The sequence below is a fragment of the Streptopelia decaocto genome, assembly GCF_964273445.1.
Source record: "Streptopelia decaocto genome assembly, chromosome: 2".
In the NCBI taxonomy this organism is placed as follows: Eukaryota; Metazoa; Chordata; class Aves; order Columbiformes; family Columbidae; genus Streptopelia; species Streptopelia decaocto.
Genome location: NC_138655.1, coordinates 10,068,270 through 10,089,112, shown reverse-complemented (window position 1 = coordinate 10,089,112; position 20,843 = coordinate 10,068,270). Strand labels below are relative to the sequence as shown.

The window sequence follows — 20,843 nt, the reverse complement described above, 5'->3', positions numbered from 1 at the left end:
TCTTCACGAACATCCATATCCATTTGTTAAAGTCAACTCAATTATGTGAACATAAAACTAACATAACCTTGCAATAAGTGCACAATGTAGTTGTATCATAGATAACTTTGTCATGCATTCTTGCTTTCTAACATATTCCTATGTATTATTTCCACAAAGAGTTTATAAAAAAGAGAAACAGTCACACCTGTTATTTTTTTAAGGAGAAAAATATTAATAAAAAAGGAAAATCCAACAGAGGAAATGTTTCATAAGATGGTATTAAAATATATATATAAATTTGGGATCAATATCTGGAGAAAGGCAAGACAAATTTGGATAACCCAAAAAGTTTTATGAAGGGCTCTTTTAACAAGATCCTTTAATGTAAACCAAAATGTGTGTGTGTGTTTTAAAATCTTCAGTTCTCAGCAGATGCTAAAAAAACCGCAAACCACATTTTTTTCTCTTCCTGTAGTTAGTAGCAAAGCGGCGCAACTACTGCATTTCTGAGCAGCTCGGCCTTGTATGTGTGCAAACGCCTTTCTAAGCCTCATATAACTCTGGTGGCACCCAGAAGAGAAAATGTGGTTGCCTAGAGATATTTAGGATTCAGAAGACACATGTAGCATGGGGGCAGCCTTTGGTAACTCTCAACTCCTTGTTTCCACGAAGTTCAACTGGAAACTGAAACAGAAGAGTCACTACCACTCAAAGTTGGAAAATCCCTCCTCTGGGAGATGGAGGCTCCTGCTGACCTGAGTATTCAAAAAAGCCTCTTTGCTGGATCACAAGTGCAGACATTGCTGATCTGCAGGATTTGTAATTGTGAGAGGTGGTAGCTCAGCAGCCAGTCCAGTCCAGGGCTCCTGGGAACACAGCAATACCACTAGATTTGGCTGGGATCATCCAGACATTCCTGGAAAAACTTATCCTAGTCCAAAAACTGTCAGTGTGAGTAAAATCAAAATGATTATAATGATAAAAAACCCCAGGATGACCTACCTCTACCTACTTCCTTACTTTCATTAAGAAGATGAGAACCTGTATTTCACATGTGTTTTATACCATTGACTACTCTGAACAGAAAACCCAGCATGAATTCGCAAAGTATTCATCTTTCAAAGACATTCCTGTATCTGGCAGGAGTAGAAATGGTTGTTTAAAAATCTTTCATTAAAGGCTTCTGTATAGTTGCTCTGAACTGCTGATACTTATTTTGTAGTCTGGAAATAAAGGCGTTTTGCTGAAAGACTGAATTGCCCTTCACGACAGGAAAAACGTGACTAAAATATCCTGGCAAGGTCAGAGTTTATTGCCCTTGAAGAGAACATTAGCCACCATGTTCCCTGAATTACAATCGTGTGCTGCTAAGGCCTTTGTCTTTATTGGAGTAGGAAGGGAACATTTTATGTCTGTTCAAAAGTACAAAGCCCAATTCCCTCCTTTCTGGCAGAGTGGGATGCTCAGCCCTAGGAAAGGTGCTTTGCTACTCCAGAGACACAAAACAGCCTCAGATCTAATGGATCCATTGTGGGTGTTACACATGTAGAAACTTTGCAAGAGACAAACTATCTCATGAGGCTTCCCCCTGTATAGGCTTGATATGAATGTAAAGGAAGAATCAGGATCCTTCCATCCCCCAATAACGTTCCAGCTACTCAGTAAGCATGAAGTAATCACTACAATTACTTATGGCACTGTATGCCCATATTGTTTCCATTATTTTAATGTGTACTATATATCTAAGAACAGTTCTAAAGCCAGCTATAGTCCCACAGATTTCTGAGACAATATCCATTTCTTTAAATGCACACAGGTACTTTCATACTTTGCTTAGAACAGAGACAGGTAAATTCTTATTATATATGATCAGATAAATCCTTATTCTTTTTAATTAGTTGGCATATGCATCACAAATATATATAAAAAATGGAATACACAATAAAGATGATGATCTGAATATATTTTTATATTTTTATATATATAATACGTATATTTATATATGCTTATAAATAAAGCAAAGCAGATCAGATTTACAACATAAAAAGCAGAGGATTGAAAGTCAAATAAAATAGACTGATGATGACCTGAAAAATATTTTCTGCTGGGTAAAAATGGCCCCTCCTTACTCAGCAGATTCACTCTTTACTGTTTCTTTTCCTCCAACAGGACTTTATTAACAATACAGTCCTTTCACAAGTTGTTAGCCTCTTGGAAGAGACAATTAGATTCTCTTATTTTCTTTCACTATCGGGAATATTATTGGGTAATGGTTCATACAAGGTGTCCTTAGCAAACCACAAATATAAATCCTTGAACCTGTGACATTTCAGGCTACCTAAATGAAGCTATTTCAGACTAACCCATCAGCCTCAGTGTAGCAGTCATGAGAAATATAAAAATGTTTGCTTCTTTGGAAACTGGGGGTTGAGAACACTTTGCATCTTAGCCAGAATTAGGAGCCAGTATCATTTAATTATAGAAAATAGGGCATGAAAGGACCTTGACAGGTCATTTAACCCATGCTTCAGGTCCTGGATATTTTTAAATCACTCCTAAAAAAATGCCTCTCTAAACTGTTTGTTCATGCCTCAGGGTAAAACCTCACAAGAAAAATTATGTTACTTAAGCCATAGTTGTAGGTTATTGTTACCAGGTTTCTACTACTATCTAATGTAAATATTCCTTATAATAACCTAAGTTCATAATCTCTTGATAGCTGTAGAAGAAAAAACACCTGATTTCTTCCTTTCTGTAGCAACCTCTTCCATATTTGAAGGCTGTCACAGTCTCCCTTCAATCTCCCTTCACTCTGGCAGCTCATGGCCTGGATGGCTGTTCTCTGTGATGGATAAAGAACTGGTGGGATGACGAGGCCCAAAGAGTTGTGGTGAATGGAGTCACATCCAGTTGGTGGCCAATCACAAGTGGTGTTCCCCGGGGATCAATATTGGGGCCAGTTCTGTATAATCTCTTTATCAATGATCTGGTTGAGGGGATCGAGTGCACCCTCAGTAAGTTCGCATGACACCTAATTGGGTGGGAGTGTTGATCTCCTGGAGGGTAGGAAGGTCATACAGAGGTTTTGTTGGATTGTTGGGCTGGGGCCAATTGTATGAGGTTTAACAAGGCCAAGTGCTGGGTCCTGCACTTGGGTCACAACAATCCCAGGCAGCGCTACAAGTTCGGGGAAGAGTAGCTGGAAAGTGCCTGGGAGAAAAGGATCTGGGGGTGTTGATTGACAGCAGCTGGATATGAGCCAGCAGTATGCCCAGGTGGCCAAAAAGGCCACGAGCATCCTGGGTTGTATCAGGAATAGTGTGACCAGCAGGACTAGAGAAGTAATTGTGCCACTGTACTGGGTGCTGGTGAGTTTGCCCCTTGAATCCTGTGTTCAGTTTTGGGCCCCTCATCATAAGAAGGTCATTGAAATACTAGAGAGAGTTCAGAGAAGGGCGATGAAGCTGGTGAGGGGTCTGGAGCACAAGTCTGATGAGGAGCATCTGAGGGAACTGGGGCTGTTTAACCTGGAGAAAAGGAGGCTGAGGGGGACCTTATTGCTGTCTACAACTACCCGAAAGGACCCACCACTATAAAATCTCACTACAAGAAGCAGTGAAAATGAGCAGGATCCACTGCAACTGAAAACACCTATGTTCAGAGATTTTCAGTCCTTTGTTGGGAGAAAGTTAATTTCTGGGTTTTTTTTTACAAGAAGGATAGAGTCAGTTGCTCAAAATATTGTCCTAGCATTGGTAGGCTGCCTAAGGGTAAACCTGTCTCTAGCTTTCTTTGGCAGCTAGACCTGTTGAGAAAGCCTTAGTGAGGCCACGGTTCACACACTGTATATCAGATACCTCCTAGCACTTATGTAGCAATCTGACTATCTGGAACTGAATGGATGGTACTGGTGGAGGAGCTCTTTCTGCTGGTGAAAAGAAAGGACTTTTATTACGGATACTCTTCGAACTCTTCTACCTGTCATATTGCACATTTCACAGAATTGTTCCCCTAAAGAAGTACAGACTGTGAGTGTGCCTGATGTTTGCTGTAAGCTCGTGCTCCAGGACTGCCTGATGTTACCAGATGGGGATGGGGAAAGCAAGGATGTTGCTTGAGCTTTGGACCATATGATGGTGATAAGCCCATAGAACAACTCTCACAATGAAGTGATGTGCCATGCCAGGTGATGACGTGGTGGACTCCGTAGTGTTAGGTTTGCAGTTGGACCCGATGGTCTTGAGAGTCTTTTCCAGACTAAATGATTCTATGATACAGGCCTGCAGTTAAGTCCCACAGTAGGACTCAAGGCTGGAATGGAGTGAAGTGAGCACAGAAGGCATGTCACGTCACTTAAGCCAGATCTGGCACTGCAGTCACAGGAGCTGTGCACTGCTGTGGCTGTGTGTTTGCTTCAGGCTGGGTTCAGAGAAGTCATTTCTGCCCTCCAGGTCCTCAGCAGATCTTCAGATTTGTCTGCTTGAAACAATGTCTGTACTGCTATCATAGAGTCACAGCATAAGCGAGTTTGGAAAGAACTTCTGGAGACTGCATAGTCAAATCTACTTCCTCATAGCAGGATCACTTAAAGCAAGTTGCTTGGGGTCTTGTCCAATCAGATTTTGAATATTTGCAAGGGTGACAACTCCACAACATCTATGGACAACCTGTTACAGTGTTCAATCCCCCCTAGGGTAAAAAAGGTATTTTTATGTTTAAATGGAACTTACTGTGTTTCATTTTATGGCCATTGACTCTCATCCTGTCATTAGACACCGCTGAGAAGAGTTTGGCTCTGTCTTCTTTACTAACCTCAGTAACGTATTTATACATATTAATCAGATTACTTCCCCCTCAGACACACATCCTGAACCTTCTCATCTCCAGGCTGAACAGTTTCAGCTCTCTCAGCCTTTCCTCATTTGTCAGGTGGCCTTTCATTGCCCTTCTCTGGACTCACTCCAGCATGTCCATGTGTCCTGTATCGGGTAGCCCGGCACTGGGCACAGCAGTTGAGATGTGTTTCACTAGGACTGAGCAGAGGAGGAGGATGACCTTCTTCAGCCTGCTGGGAATGTTCTGCCAAATGCAGCCCAGGATGTTGTTTGTCTTCACTTTGCTGGCTCACAATCAATTTGGTGTCCACCAGGACCCCTAAAGCCTTCTCTGCAGAGCTGGTTTCCAGCCAGGCAGCTGCCAGTCTGTCCTTGTTCATGGGATAACTCCTTCCCAGGTGCAGGACTTTACACTTCCCTTCTACTGAACTCCATGACGTTCCTGTCAGCCCATTTCCCCCGTTCTCTGAGGTCTCTCTGATCAGCAGCACGTTCATCCAGTGTACCAGCCACTCCTCCCAGTTTTGTGTTGTCTGCATCATGTAAGATTGCTTAACTCTATTGAGATGGTGGGAGTTAGTGGGACTTAAGGAGTCCAACAAGATACTCTTACAACCACTTAAGTTATTTAAGGAGTCCTTTAGCTTGTGGAGTGTTGAAAATCTCACTTGCTACCTCCTTGTACTTTTAAGTCCCTACATCAAATTGAAAAACAGGCTTAAGACCAGATGACTATCCTGGAAATAATTGCTATGACCAGCTATCCTTCCATGTTTTGTAGACCACAGGGCTCATACAAGGTCTTCGTGTTTATCATTTGGATTTTTAATCCATTCTTTATTTGTTGAATGCTCTAGAATTTTCTTATTTTGTCTGAAATTCTGTCCATTGTCATTATTCGGTAAAGGCCACTAAGCTCTGACTAAGCACCTTGTAAGTTCTTAGCAAATCTGCAACAGCTGAATCCATACTGATGTTAGCCAGAAGACGACAGTTTGATTTCCAGATTATAGTTTGAGTTTTTAGTTATAGTAATTAGAAAAAAAATTTCTCTTAATTAATGGTGTGTGTATTTTGTGTTTTTAAATTGCACCTATAAACTCCCTTTAGATATACACAGACGTTAGGAACATAGTAAATATTATTTTGACTTGCAAATGTAATTACTGAACCTGAAAGCAAGTTACAAAAAAAAAGAAGAAAACATGAAATTCCACAGCATTGCCTTTGCTGAGTATTTGTATCTATCTAATACCAATATATGTAAATCTATAAAGTGGTTTGAATGCTTAGAAATTTAAATGTGAGATATTATTAAATTTTATTAGATATGTTGGTTGCTTTTGGATTTTAAAAAATCAACTATGTTGATTACAGAAGCCTTGTGTTGCAGAAGAAAACCAGAAATGGTCTCAAATACTCTTCCTTCTTATAAATAATTCAAAGAGTTCTTTAATAAATGACACTTGGATAGACCATTTGTGAATTCAATAAGGAAGTTAGAGTATTCTGGTGCCATGGAAAGCAATCTGGCCAGCAAAAGCTTTGTTAGCTGCTTGAAGAGTTAAGAACATCTACCTTAACAATCTTTGTACTAAGTTTTATGGCCTCAGACTGTCAAATACCTTAAACTTATGCATATCTTTAGGCATATGAGTGCTTATCTTGACTTTAAAATAATTGGCATAATGTTAACATGCATTCTTTCACCCTTCTCCAAAGTCACATTACCTCTGAGAGCCCCTTTTTAAAGCTTTTAAATTTCATCATGTTGATTGTTGATGAGATTTGAAGTAACTGAATGCTTACAATACATATTCTACTATGGAAGAATAGCAAAGAGGAGTGTCTGTCATCAGGTAATGTACATAACTATCCCTTAAGAATAAGGAGGCACAAATACATTTTTATAAGAAAGAAAGTGATAAGTAGTTGGAAAAATCATTTCTAAGCATGAAGAGCTATTAAAATTTTAAGAAGATTATTGGAGGCCCTATCATCCTGTACTATCACATAGAAAATGGAACACCTCATATATTCTGCCATTTCTACTGCCCTCTCAGGTAGCTAATGAAACACAGCAGACAAAAGCAAATACATTAGAACACATGAAACACATATAATAAATTCTTCTTCTCTTACCATTATTGTCAACAAGCTGCTATTACTCTAGGGACTGGTGAGAACATGGGAACTATCACAGCATCAGTCAAAGTGGCATTTAGCTACATTCTGGAAATGTCAAAACCATTTTTACAATAACATCCTTGGGCAAGATACATATGAAATAAGTTCTGCCTAAGTCTCAAAGAACAATTTTCACTAGTTACTCTCAAGGACCTCCAGATCTTGGAAGAATCTCATATAAAGCTCACCAACCATTTTGAAATACACTGCTCCCTCAATGCTCCAAGTATAGGCTACTATATGTGCTTAACACCTTTATTAGGTGTGGCAGAATGCAAACCCCCCTCTCTCCCCCTCCCTCCTTCAGTATGGAAGGAGTAGGCACATCTCCCTCTCTCTCTGCTACTTGAGGCTGACAGCTTCTTTTGTTTGGCCCCCAGAGCACCCTGGCCAGGGCCATTAGGAGAAGGGAGTGCCGAGGCGCCACTGAGCCGCTGGGCACCTGCGGGCAGTGTGGGGGATGTTTGGAGGCTTCAGGGGCACCCACAGCCAGTGTGGGGGTGCAGAGAAGCTTCTGGAATGCCCACAGTCAGATCTGATCAGCCAATATAAAAACAGGACTCTCGTTGAGCCTCCGCCCATTGTCTCGGGTCTCTCGGAGCACGAGCAAGATGCTGCTGCCGAGAGCCCCCCCGGGATGGAGACTCCGCTTGCCTTGCCGCCACGGGTGTGAGTAAAACTTCTCGCAGGATTTCGAGTATATTTATACTTTTCGTGCACATTTGCACGTGTAACTTTCCGTGCACATTTGCACGCGTACTTTCCGTGCTTAATACAAGCACGTGTATAAATTATTTCCTCGCACAATCCCGAGTGTATTTTCCTCCCGTGCTTCCACATAAGCACGTGTAATATTCCGTGCACACTTGCACGTGTAAGTAAATTAACCCTCGCAGGATTGCGAGTGTATTATAAATTTACGCTCGCACAATCGCGAGTGTACACTTCCCGTACTCACTACGAGTACGTGTATCTCTTTTAAAAATAATCCTTCACTGTGTTTAGGCAAGTGTGTACTTCTCCGGGACTCAGGGACGGCTCCGCCATTATTTTGGGTGAAGCCACGTGCATGCACTCTGTGGACCGCCTGTTGTATTAGTTGCTGCCCCTTAATAATTTTCCTCAACTGATATCCGAACCTGTATTTAAGTCACTTTTGGAGTGCTAAAACCCTGTTTCTCACCGGTTTAATAAAAGTTGTTTTGGACCCTGTTATCCCTTAAACTAACCTCAGGGTGCCTCTGTGACATTAGGCAAATCAGGTACACACCTCCCACGCAGCTTCATTGTAATTCAAAAGAGGACAGACAGGCAGGGAGGCTGCATCCCTGCAGTGAACTAAACAGCATTGAGGAACCTTTTTGGAATGCAACCACTTAAGCTGCTAAACCACCAGAACAGTCCCAGGTACTGTTCTGGCCTTGATCAACCAACCTTCCCTTCACAATTCCAACATGTGGTTTAGGAGTCATCATAGATTTGGTTTTCACAGAATCATAGAATAGTTTGGGTTGGAAGGGACCTTCAGAGGTTATCTCATCCAACCTCCCTGCCATGAACAGGGACATCTTCAACTAGATTAGGTTGCTCAGAGCCCTGTCCAGTGTGGCCTCGAATATCTCCGGGGATGGGGCATCTACCACCTCTCTGGGCAACCTGGACCAATGTTTCATGACCCTCATTGTCAAAAATTTCTTCCTCATGTCTAAACCGAATCTTCCCTCTTTCAGTTTATGACCATCACCCCTTGTCCTGTTGTAATAAGCCCTGCTAAAAAGTCCATCCTTGTCTTTCTTATCAGCCCCTTTTAAGTACTGAAAGACCACAATAAGGTCTCCCTGGAGCCTTCTCTTCAGGCTGAACAACCCCAAGTCTCTCAACCTGTCCTCATAGGAAAAGTGTTCCATCCTCCTGATAATTTTTGTGGCTTCCTCTGGAACATCTCCAACAGGTCCACATCTTTCCTGTGTTGAGGGCTCCAGAACTGGGTGCAGGACTTCAGGTGGGTTCTCACCAGGACAGAGTAGAGGGGTAGAATCACCTCCCTCTACCTGCTGGCCATGCTGCTTTTGACGTAGCCCACTGGGCTGCAAGTACACATTGCTGGCTCATGTCCAATTTTTCATCCATCAGTAACCCCAAGTCTTTCTCTGCAGGGCTGCTCTCCATCCCTTTGTTCCTCAGCCTGTATTGATATGGTGGTTGCAACAATCAAGGTGCAGGACCTTGCATGTGGCCTTGTTGAACCTCATGAAGTTCACATGGGCTTACTTCTCGAGCTTGTCCAGGTCCCTTTGGATGGCATCCTGTCCCTCAGGTGTGTCAACTATACCACTCAGCTTAGTGTCAACCTCACATGTTGGATGCAGGCACCCTATTTGGAAGGGCTTAATACAGACTTGAGGAGAGGGATGGACTGAATGCTGAAATGTCCTAACTTTGACTTTGGGCAGCGCAGAGCTCAACATGAGATGCACATTCCCTCTACATTAAATGTATTCATTTTTTAACAAAAACCATGTGTGTCTGACAGAAGTCAATAGAGTATTCCTCTTTTGATGCATCATGGATGGTGATGGGCATGTTTTGCACAAAAATCTCAGAGCAATTAAATGTATTAGTCATATATTACAGCAACTGAGAAAGGCAAATTTTCAAATCAAATGAAGCACAGAAACATAAAATGATTTGTGTGGGTCAGCACAGGCTGATGATAAATTTAGTGATGAAATGGGAATGACCCTCATTCCCAGTCCCTACCTGAAATCTGTGGTGATTATCACTCCTTCCTCTAAAAGAGTATACATATCTGGTACATTAAATTAGATCCATACTGAGCACGTGTGAGATGATTTCTATGTTAATTATGACCCTATCTAGTATGCTTATGAAGATTATTAATACTAATAAGCATTAGAGATACTTTCATATGTGACAGGGAATTAGAGGATAAAAGAACATGTGTATCTAGATCTTGTGCAGTTATTAGAATAACTGCCATTAGAACTAATATCCTTACTTCAGAGTTATAAAACACCAGCCCACAGAATTATATCATGTAGTTCTTCTATGTTGATTGACTTTCCTCATTATTATTTTTTCTTATTTGCATTGTGATGATATTCTGGATTGATGGATGAGGCTCCTACTGTGGTAGACCTAAAGCAGGCAGCACAGAATAGATAGCTCCATCACTGAGTATCTCCCAGGTAAACAAAACAGCAGAGTTTGAACAAAGCAGAAATAATAACGTGTATGGAGATTGGTTCCCTCAAAAAAACCCACAACAAACCAAAAAACCCAAAACAAACAAACAAACAAACACAACAAAAAACAAACAGCAACAACAATAACAACAAAACATGAATGAAGCCTGATTTTCCCAATTAGCTTTCCGCCACTGTTAAATGCTTGATTTTAGTAAAGAGGGATTTCTGCATTTTATTGTTAAGGAACTGTGCTGTTAAAACAAAGTGAAGACACAAAAATTCCAAACTGTAAATAACTACTAAATCATAATTTAAAAAAGAAAATTGAGTAGGTCAGAGCATTAAACAATTAAACTCATTTACATAGACTTTCATTTATACCAGGGGCAACTGTTCTCTAGATTAAAACGAAGAGCATAATGCAAAGGTATATATGTGTATATATATATATTTTTTTTTTACGCTGATACACTTCAGCTGTTTCTCAGGCTGCAGCAATGGTTAATTACTGAACTCAGCAGCCTTCCTGTCTCCTTTAGGGCTAACTGCATGAAACCTTGCAGCAGAAGCAGCTGGCAAATGAAACAGCAGCACTTCTTAAAATAGTTGCTAATAAACAAAACTCACATGATGAAATATTACTCTGTTAGCCAATGGCTGCCTGGCTTTGCAGTTTTCCCTGTGTTTTCTTGATATTTTTGTTCTAGATCAGGCAGCACTACAGAGGTATCTCTGCAGACCTAGGTGTTTGGAGAGGTAAGAGTGACAGAGCTCACTCTAATAGATTCCTGAAGGAGCTGGGTGTCCATGTTTGTGTCTCTTTCAGAAGAAATGTGGTTTCACATAAATGCTTTCCCTGCAGAAGGTCCTGAGAAGTGATCTTTTTGGTTTACCTGAAGATCCTAATGTCTGTGGGATTCTTTATATTACACTCTGTGGGATTTAATTCAGGTCCCTAAATCAAGCTGTTGTGAGTCTCTGAGTCAGTCAGGTCCTAATAAGCTCCCTTAGTAAGACCCTTAGTTCCAAGAAATACTAAGTACTCAGTACTTTTTGTGTTTGATCCCTTTTGACCAATCAGGTCTCTTTTGTCCCTGGTTTGAATGAGTGAGGCTGGTACCAAAATGCTTGAGATTCCCTGCACCGTTAACTCAGCAATTTGCATTCATCTCCCTCCTTGGGACAGATTGCCGCTCTACAGGCCTTTCTGCACTGGGGATGGATATGAGCTGCACTGCACCAAGAACAGAGCAAGTGAAACCAAGTTTGTGTCTGAAGGAAAAGCTTGATGAAGAAAGAAAGACTCAGAAGCCACAAAGCAAAGTCTTTATGCACCTCGTTTGCAGACACATGACTACTAGAGTTTAAGCCAGAAGCCCATGTTGAATGACAGCATGCTTTTATGGTTCCTTACACAACACGCAGAAAGAATCTCATGTCTCAGATTGAATATAAAATAGCCAGTGTGATGAATGATAAGAGAGCTAGGTAGGAGGGAACCATGAAAGATAGAAAATATATCTTAAATCTTATTTTTCCTCTGGATTCAGGGATTGATTGTGAAGTCTTCCCTCTACATTTGGGCTTCTCAGCCCCAAGCCCCCTTCCCTTTCACCCCGGAGGGCACTACCTATATATTTTTGTTCAAAGGCTGACAGAGACTGCCATTGACTTTTAAAATAGCTATAAATCTTCTATATAACGGCTCAATGACTGGAGTCTCACCCTTCCTTCAGTTTCTCTTGTCTCCCTAGGAAATTCCCTCCCTGTAGGCTGTGTTTGCTTTTGAGGAGCTGGAGGGGCAGCAGATAAGGAGGGAGAAGAATTCTCTGTGGAATCTGCACCACATTTCATCTGGTCAGAGAGAGAGGACCAGACTGTACAGCCTGCTGGCTGGGATGTGTGCTTGAGGGAATGATTTAATAGCATGATATAAAACACTAAAATGTTCAGCAAGGACACCACCATGGATGAATTCTTTAATCAGTTGGTTAGAGTAAAGATTGTTCTTTTACTCTTTTTTTTTTTTGGCCCATTGGATCGTAACCTTTTATCTTCCAAAAATAATAGCTGTGCTAGGAATGTGGGAAGGTTTGCTTTGGAAACTCTCTGGTGAGGTAAAAGAGGTGGATTTCAATCCCCTCTGGGGAATAAAAAGGATTTAAACCTCGGTCTGTCACATCCCAGGAACATCTTCATCACCACATTTGTTACACAGAGGAGGGGCACAGTCTCCCTCTCATCTGGCTTTGACATCAGGCTGATACTTTGTAGTACAATTGCAAAATGTGTTCCCACTAGAACAGAGTTTGCATTCTGGCTGGGCTGAATGGTGACTTTGAGCCACTGAGACCCTTCATGGGATGCTCAGAAACAAAAGTGGAGTTAAGTGCAAGGCGGCTGCACTTAAAGAAAATTGATGTTAACAAGACGCCTGAAGAGATGGGGTTCGAGACAGCAGCTGAATAAAGATTGTTTGGTTTGGAGTTTCTATCAGCCTAAACATTCCTTTAAACCTTAATTCCTTTCTGTTTACTAAAATTCATCTTTTGCATGAAACACCCCTTGCATGAAACAACCTAGTTTTTCTTGTGCTTTGCCAGATATTCTGGATTAAGGAAAACAGAGAAAGAAGTCCTTCCACTCCCCAGCTTCTCTGCCCTCTGGAACAAGAAGAATCCATTAAACTGCTCTAGTTTTGCCCTCTTCTATTTCCTGTTCAGATCACATCATTGACAGGGTTGAGAAGTGCAGTAAGAGGATGGACTGGAGATGCTTATCCCCTGCAGTCTTCTGTGCACGCTAATAAGGATCATTCCAGCATGATCTGCTGTTAACTGTCAGCTGTAAGTGTGCTGCTCTGGTGTGATTATTTTGCATTAGATGCTGCTATTTTAGAGCATATGCGTCTTTCTAGGCCATGAGAAACAACAAGTAAGCAATAAACAAAACCTTAAAAACAACCCAGAAGTGTCCTGACAGTAGAAAAAATGTCATATAGATCTAACAAAGTAACCTTCACTGAGAACAAGTGTACTAACTGTTGTAGGCTGGAACTCAATGATAAAAGCAGGTTTCATTCATGTTTCTGCCATTTTGGAGGAACTCTCTGAAGGCAATTAATCATCAAATTGTAAATATAACTAATGCATTTGCCTTACTTAGCACAACAATGATGCAGCTGCTTCAGAGAAAAGTGTATGCAATTCCAATCTAATTATGCTGTGACCCACTGATACTGGTCAGGTGATATTACAGGATATAAAAAGAAACCAGATCATAATCCAGTCTAAAATCACACAAACAAGTTATAAGCCACCTATAATGAACTGTGGCAGAAACACTAATGGTAAGTAATGCTATGGAAGCAACCATATGGATAAAAGTGGAGTGTTTGGATTTCAATCCTCAAATGGCAGACAACTTTGAAATATCTTTATATCTTACAGATTTAACAGCTACTTCACTAGAATCTGGCAGAAATTTTGAAGAGGTGTGTTTTGTACATACTTGTATACTGATATCTGTGATCAGATTTTGGAAAACATACAGATGAAATATGCATATAAAAGCTATCTGTTGCCATTGTATAATTATGCTGATTTATCTCTATAGGTTTTCTTGTGACTTCATGAATCCTGCCTTTTCCTCTACTAGTAGTAAGCAACCCTGAGAGAGGGTTTGAGGGAAAAAAACAAGGAAGCAAAATCACTGTATTAATTCACAGAACTGCCAAAACTTGGAAAGACAGATGCTAAAAGAGGGAAAAGAATGAGTTTCCCTAGTCTTGGTATTACTCACTTAAAGGTTATTTCTAAAAGTATTTTTTAAAGTTTGATTTTATATGCCCAAGTTAGGACTTGATCCTTCAAGGCATCCATTATACAGGTGACTTACAAGTGTGGGCTTACTGACTCCAGTGGAATTTACTCACATGAGGGAAGAGCGCAGAGGCAGAGGATTAAAATCCAGAGTATATTTGTAGCTTATGTAATTCCAAGACTGTCAAAATTCATTTCTATATTATCATCTGCCTACGTTACATAACACTAAGAAGCCTGAGTTGTTTGTTCCTCCTCATATGCTGGAAACACATATATGATCTTAGAAATTTTTGATTGTATACCGTATTATCACCAAGGAAAAAGTAAGAATGAAAGCAATATAAATGAAGCGTACATTTTGGGGAGTGTCAGAGGCAAACACCACCCCCCACATGGTACCTGACCAGGCACACAAATCAATGCCTTTGTTTACCAGTAAGATCTTGCATTTCTTATATGTTTCCTGACAGAATATTTAGTGAAGTCAGTATCAGTGTTACCTTTACCTAAACCATGATACCAGGATCTTTTTTCCTGGCTCTCACTTAGCCAAGCAACAACACATTGCTCAGCATTTGAGGCTGGGGTCAGCTGGATATAAGGGTGGTCTTATCTCCCCAGAAGCATCAAGCACTCTGCAGGATTGAAAACAGTGAGTTTACATGTGTTTTTTTTTTTTTTTTTTTTTTTTTAAATCTAATTTCAGAGCAGTCTTTCTCCTTCACCTTTACCTAGGATGCTAGTTCAAGTTAATTTTAGAGATGCAAAGGAAGAATAAATCCATGATAATGCATACTTTGTCAACTTCAACAAAAAGCTGAATCAGGCAGCAGTACTGCATGTCTGTGTTCAGCATTGCTAATGATTTAAACTGCTTGTGAACGTATTTATTAATGAAAACTAAGATTAATTAAGAGATCAAGGGAAAACAGATTCTAGCACTTGATTTTCCTATTGTGTAAACTATTGCAATATTATGAGTTTAGATAGAGTTGTAAATGATTTACACCTGTGTGACTGAGAAGAAAATCAGAACCATTATCCCTGTGGATACTAATGGGTACCGAAATAAACTGACTCCAGGGCAGACAATTCTTTCAGCTCAGAATTGAATTCACTGTTTTCTGTGCATGAAATCCTGGTCTTATAAAAGTCAGTGGAAAACCCATTATCTGTACCACGATCAGAGTTTTACCCACTGTCTTGTTTAGGTCGTTTTTGGTTGGTTGGTTTGTGGGGTTTGTTTTTGTTGTTGTTGGGGCTTTTTCATTTGTTTGGGTTGGTTGGTTTAGTTGGTTTTTGTTGTTGCTGTTGTTGTTTCTTTTTGTTTGTTTTCATTGTATGCTTTAATTCCTGGTTTTCATCCAGTGGAAGCAATTCTCTGCATCCTGAGGCACAGCAAGATGGTCACAGGTATTGCTACATAATCAAATAGTTCTTTTAGTTTTGTAAGGCTTTTCTGAAGGAGAGATGCAGCATTCTACCAGGGAAAATAAGCCCTATGATAAAAGAGAGTGCTTTGTCTGCAAGATCAAGAAATCTGTGTTGTCTCAAAGATTTCCTATATGACCTTGATGACACAGTCATTTAGATTCTCTGCGTTCACCTGCAAAGTAATAGTTATATACTCTTCATCAGCCATAAAAGCCTTCATTCTCTAACACTTGAAAGTGCTCTGCAGTTCTCTGGGAAAAACAAAACAAATAAAAAACAAAACCAAAACCAAAACTGGTGCAACAGTACAAAGTAACTGGGTAGGTCTGCATCTCTCCTCAGGCTCCGGGGCCGGCTCCGCCAGAGCAGAGCGGCCGCAGCGCCTGAGGCCGGGAGGCGCGGAGCGGGCGCAGCTCCGTGCGCGGGGGCGCCGCTGTGCGCGGGAGGGGGCGGGCGGGTTCCCAGCGGGGCCGCTGGGGGGCGCCCCCGGGCCGCGCAGCGCCGCGGCGGATTCAGCACCACGGTGCCGGACAGCGCCCGGGCGGCCGCGTTCCGCGACCGCGCATCTGTCCGCGGGATGGGGGAAACAGCGCTGCCTGCGGCGGGTTCGAAGCCTCTGTGCGGGAGGCAGAGGGTCTCCGGACCCCTCCGGGCTCCCTCTTGCATGGGGGTGGGAGGGAAGCCCGGGGCCGGGGGGAAGGATTCGACCTCCCGAGTTGAAGGAGCCAGAGCGGCACGCAATTAGGCAACGTGAAGTGGGCTCTGGGACGGCGGGAGCCAGTGTAACACAACACCGCTGTGTGGATCGTGTTAAGGAGATTTATATGTGTAGTTCATGAAGGCAATCATCTGGCTGGTGATGTCTCATTGTGCACTGCTCAAAGGCAGTTCATTCACACAACTGGCAAGGTACCGTGCTGCAAAATGAAGATATTAGTATATCTCCTGAGAAGTGTCTTTGTCAGGAATGTCTATGGGAAATGTGTGTGTGTATGTGGACCGGCTAAACAGCTGTGATACCTGTACATAATGATATAGCAGCGCATTACTCATAGCTCCAGGATAGGACATGGAAGTAAATTAAGAAATCAGCATAACTCACACAGCTTTTGACCCAGCACTAATATCACCAGCAGCACACAGGAGTGAGACACAGTGCACAGCTGTGGTTCATTCATCAGCATGCTACCATGAACTGGGTAACAACTCTGTGCAGTCTAATTGTCTCACATCCATAGCATTCAGCCAAGCACAACACACCGGGGCAGGTTTTCCCACAACAGGGTGAGCCTGTGAAGTGGGGTCAGGCAACCCACCCCTAACAAGGAGGGGGATGGACAGGGAAGGCAGAGATTTTAGAAGGGTCTGAGGGAATTAAATGTGTCCCAAGGACCATCATCATCAAAGCTTCCAGGTGCAAGATCAGTCACTTCACAGCTGTGCCACCAGCACCACATTCCTCTGCACCCTCTCTCCTTTGGGGATTATCTGTCAGCACCTCCACTGCCTTCTCCCTGACTCCTGGAGCAACTGATAATCTGCTGTAAAATATTGGTAGCACAGAGCTGTGACAATCTGGGAAGGGGGGGAAAGGGAGGAGCAAGAACCTCCAGGATTACCTTGCCCTAGAAAGGAAATGTTATCTTGCCTTGCAGGGATATAGGGAGTTCGGTGCATTCTCACTTTTGTGTGGAAGAAGCCAGGTGAATGTGAAGCTGGATTAGTCTGGTCAGGTTAGTTTTTAACTCCTCAGACCCATATCTTTCCTGGTGCCTCTCAGCAGTTTACGCTGCACCACCACTCCCACATATAACCAGTACTCTGTCCTAGACATCACTTGTAAGGATGCAGCACGACAACTTTTGCCCCCTAATCACCAGCAGAAAAGGCTTCTTGGTGCCCTCCAAAGACAGGCTAAAACCTCACTCCAGACCTCCAATGGAGACCTTCCCCTGATTTCACTGAGACATTGCTTTGCTCCCCTGGCAAAAGAGTGGTATGTTTTGCTCCTGTTTTCCCACAGCCCAGATCAAACTGTGCTGCACATGGGAAAGCACCAGTCCTCCCAGCAGATTGAGAGTTAAAAGGCATGAGCAAGTAAAATGAGAGACAAACAGAGGGAGAGTTTGGACAAGCGGAGTCATATCATGCCATGGACTACTGCTGGAAATAAGGGAGGGTAATGATAAACGACACATCCTCCCCACTTGCCACAGGATCTCCCATCCTCAAAGCTATTCTGGGGGACAACAGTGAGTGAACGTACAATGAGAGGGAACAGAGTGGTCACGAAGTGTCCTCATCCTCAGCTTGAGGGGACTGGGGAGTAAGGAGCAGGAGAGGAGAAGGTTGCATTTTGCCTATGGTCTCCCCACCAAGTAACAAACTTCTGAGCACCTGACTAAAAGGGAGAGGATCTCTTGGGACACCCCACACCTCCTTTCACCCAGAGTGATGGGGAAACAGTACCTGGTTGAGGGAAGTCACAGCCAACCTGGGGATAACCAGCTGCATGACGAGCTGCAGGACAGAGGTCACCAGCCCAGCCAGGATAGCCCAGGTGAGTGGCAGCGGGAGCATGCTGTAGGTTGCAAAAAGCGTGAAGAGCACGTAGCCAATGCCGTCCCCAAGGAGGCCACAGCCCAGGCCAGCCGCCAGGATCTGCGTGGCCATGGCCACCCAAGTGACCACACCGCTGTACTGCAGGTAGGTGTATGAGGTCGTGTCCTTCCTGACCACCACTAAGGCACAGATTACCACTTCGATGCCAGTGAAGAAGCCCAAGAGAATGCCCTTAATGGGGTCCATGGGAGCAGAGGCCAGAGTCAGGTGAAGGAACAGCAGGGTCAGCTTGGTCAGCACGTCCAGGATGTTCACGACCACCTCGGATTTGCGCCGCTGGCCCAAGAAGTAGCGCTGGTAAAGGCGCTCCAAGTCCCGTGACTTAAAGGAGTTGCGGAGAGTAGGGAAGATCACCCCACGGTACGTATAGCCCCAGTTGAGGAAGAAGTCGGAGTTACTGGGGGCACAGTCCAGGGGCAGGAAGCCCAAGTCCCCACTGCTGCTCGTGCCCTCCGGGAAGACTTTGGTGCCTCCGTTGTTGTGGCGCTCACTGCCCAAACTCCGGCCGGCCGACTGTCGCCGGAGATGGTGGTGGTGCGGCGGGTGGGGGTGGTGGTTGGGGCAGCAGGTCTCCTCGGAGCTGAAGCCCTTGCCCCCACCGCCGCTGCTGCTGCCGCCGCTGCTGCTGCTGTGCTCCTGGATGAAGCGCTGCTCGGTGATGTGGCGCACGGCTGTCTGCCACAGCAGGCGCTGGGGTCTGCCGCTGCCGGGGGGGGTCCTGTTGATGGTGTAAAGTTCATCGCTGTCGCTCAGGCACCGCACCTCCGAGAGCTCCATGGCGGTGACTGGCGGGGGGCAGAGCACTGGCGGGCGGGGGAGGGGGGGACTGTCTTTGGGGAGGGGAGTCGGGGGAGGGATGGAGCGGCAGGAGAGGAGGGAGGGGATGGAGGAGGGCGGGTGGCGGCGGCGGGGTGTCGGTGTGGGGATCACATTTATAGGCAGGTCCCTGGGTCCGATGGTTTGGCTGGCGGCGGGGTCGGTTTGCCGCTGGGGTCCGTGGGACGGCCGCACCGGCTCAGCTCAAGCTGCCCTCGCACCGTGCCCGCGCCCGCTCCCGCGGCGCCCCGCGGGGCCGCATCCCGCGGAGCCCGGCTGCGGTGCAGCCCCGGTGCTCCGGCGGGCTGGGTGCGCGCCCTCCTCGGGGCGGTGAGCAGGGAGGGAGCCGAGCCGCGCGTCCGGACAGGAGAAGGGAGGAGCGCAGCATCTACGGGCGCAGTCCCGCTGCCCGGCGGGCGATCCTCGGCCCCATCCGGAGGCGAGAGGCGCGGAGAGGTGGGGGGAGCCGCCTTGCAGGGCCGTTCACAGAGGGCAGCTCCTCTCTCCGGGGATCCCGTGGCTTCGCTCCGAGGTCTGATGCCTGGGAGCTGCTGTAATTCCCGAGGCTGCGATCAGCGGGAGCCCTGAGAGCTGGGACGGGAGGGGAGAGGCGGCCGGGTCGCGGGCATCCTCGGTCACGTCGCCGGAGCCGCCGGCCGGGGGTTGCCCGCCCGCATCCCCCCGGCGGCGGGACATGCCCCGCCGGGCGCGCCGCCCTGGCTCACGGGGCGCCTCTGCCCGGGGGAGGCTCGGGGCTGCCATCCATCGCAGACGCTCGGCTTGCTTGGTAAAGAGAAAAAAGGAGGGAAAGAAAGAAAGGGAAATTTTTTTAAAAAAAGGAAAAAAAGTCCCACGGAAAAAAACAAGCCTAAAAAAGCGAAAGCGCAGGGAACGAAAATCCCGCCCTAAACTCAGAGCTCTGGGAAGCCCGCTGGGAGCATCCCAACTTCTCCGCGGGTCAGGGCAGGGAGGGCTCCGGCCCTGTGGCTTCTCCCGGCAGCAAGAAGGAGGAGCGGAAGGAAGGGGCGAGGGGCAGGCGGCTGCCGGGCTGCGGGGAGCCGGCGGCGGGAGCTGCCCCAGGAGCGGCGGGGACCAGCACGGCGGAGCCGCCGCCGCCGGAGTGATGCTGCGGGCGGGCGGCCCGAGAGGAGGCAGAGCTCGGCGCGGTCAGCTGATGCCCACGACGTCGGCGGGGCTGCCCGCAACCCCCCTGCCCGGTTAAAGCAGCCGCAGCCGCGGCGCCGGGAGGGGGACAGAGAGCGGCGGCTCGGGGCGGGGCCGAGACAGGCTCTCCGGTCCCAGGAGGCTCGCTCTGCTTGTCACTTCGGTTTCTCCAAGCTGCGCTTCTGTAGGTGCCACGGACTGTCCCGCTGCGCCTAGCAGGTTCGTCCACCTGTCATGTCAAGTGAGACCTGATGCTGAAGTCGGGCATCTCTCTGCCTGAGGACAAGGCAGAGGCGCCGCAGGCCTTGCTGGGGAGGCAGCGCTCCTGCCCGGCGTGGGGGAGCCTTGGCAACCAAGTCCACCTCTTCACAGGAGAGCTCAGACCCTCTGAGAAAGGTGCTGTGTATTTGATTGCTCCTACCCTGTCAGCATGTATATTAAAGCCATTGAATGAAGAACAGAAACCATCCTGTGTACAGATACTGGAGTTAGAGCTACTTCTCACTCCCCCATGTTAGCAGATGAAATTGTCCCTGCTTGTGGAATCTGTCCATGCTAGTAAACCTGGCTGCTTTGTGCACAGTGGCACAGACTGGAGAAAAGGGGTAGGATGTATCTGTCTTTACCTGTCCCACCCCTCCCCTGTCCAGAATCAGCCTTAAAGTGGGTGAAAGGCAGTTTTGGAGCTGAAACCCTCTCACTAGAAGCAGCTGAAACAGAAATTGTCTATACGTTAGACTGTTGTAAACCAAGGGAGAGGTGTTTTCTTT

At 45.3% G+C, this 20,843-nt stretch overlaps 1 protein-coding gene across 1 annotated transcript in view; it reads right to left on the bottom strand.

The window, feature by feature from the left end:
• The window catches only part of ADCY8 (adenylate cyclase 8), a gene marked incomplete at its 3' end in the record, with an annotated part of 127,515 nt that extends 108,627 nt beyond the window's left edge, over window positions 1-18,888 (bottom strand). The window contains exon 1 of the mRNA XM_082044676.1: window positions 17,941-18,888. Within this exon, the coding sequence (XP_081900802.1) occupies window positions 17,941-18,870 (930 nt within the window). The 5' untranslated portion in view covers window positions 18,871-18,888. The remainder of the gene's footprint in view (window positions 1-17,940) is intronic.
• Between the last annotated feature and the right edge of the window lie 1,955 nt (window positions 18,889-20,843).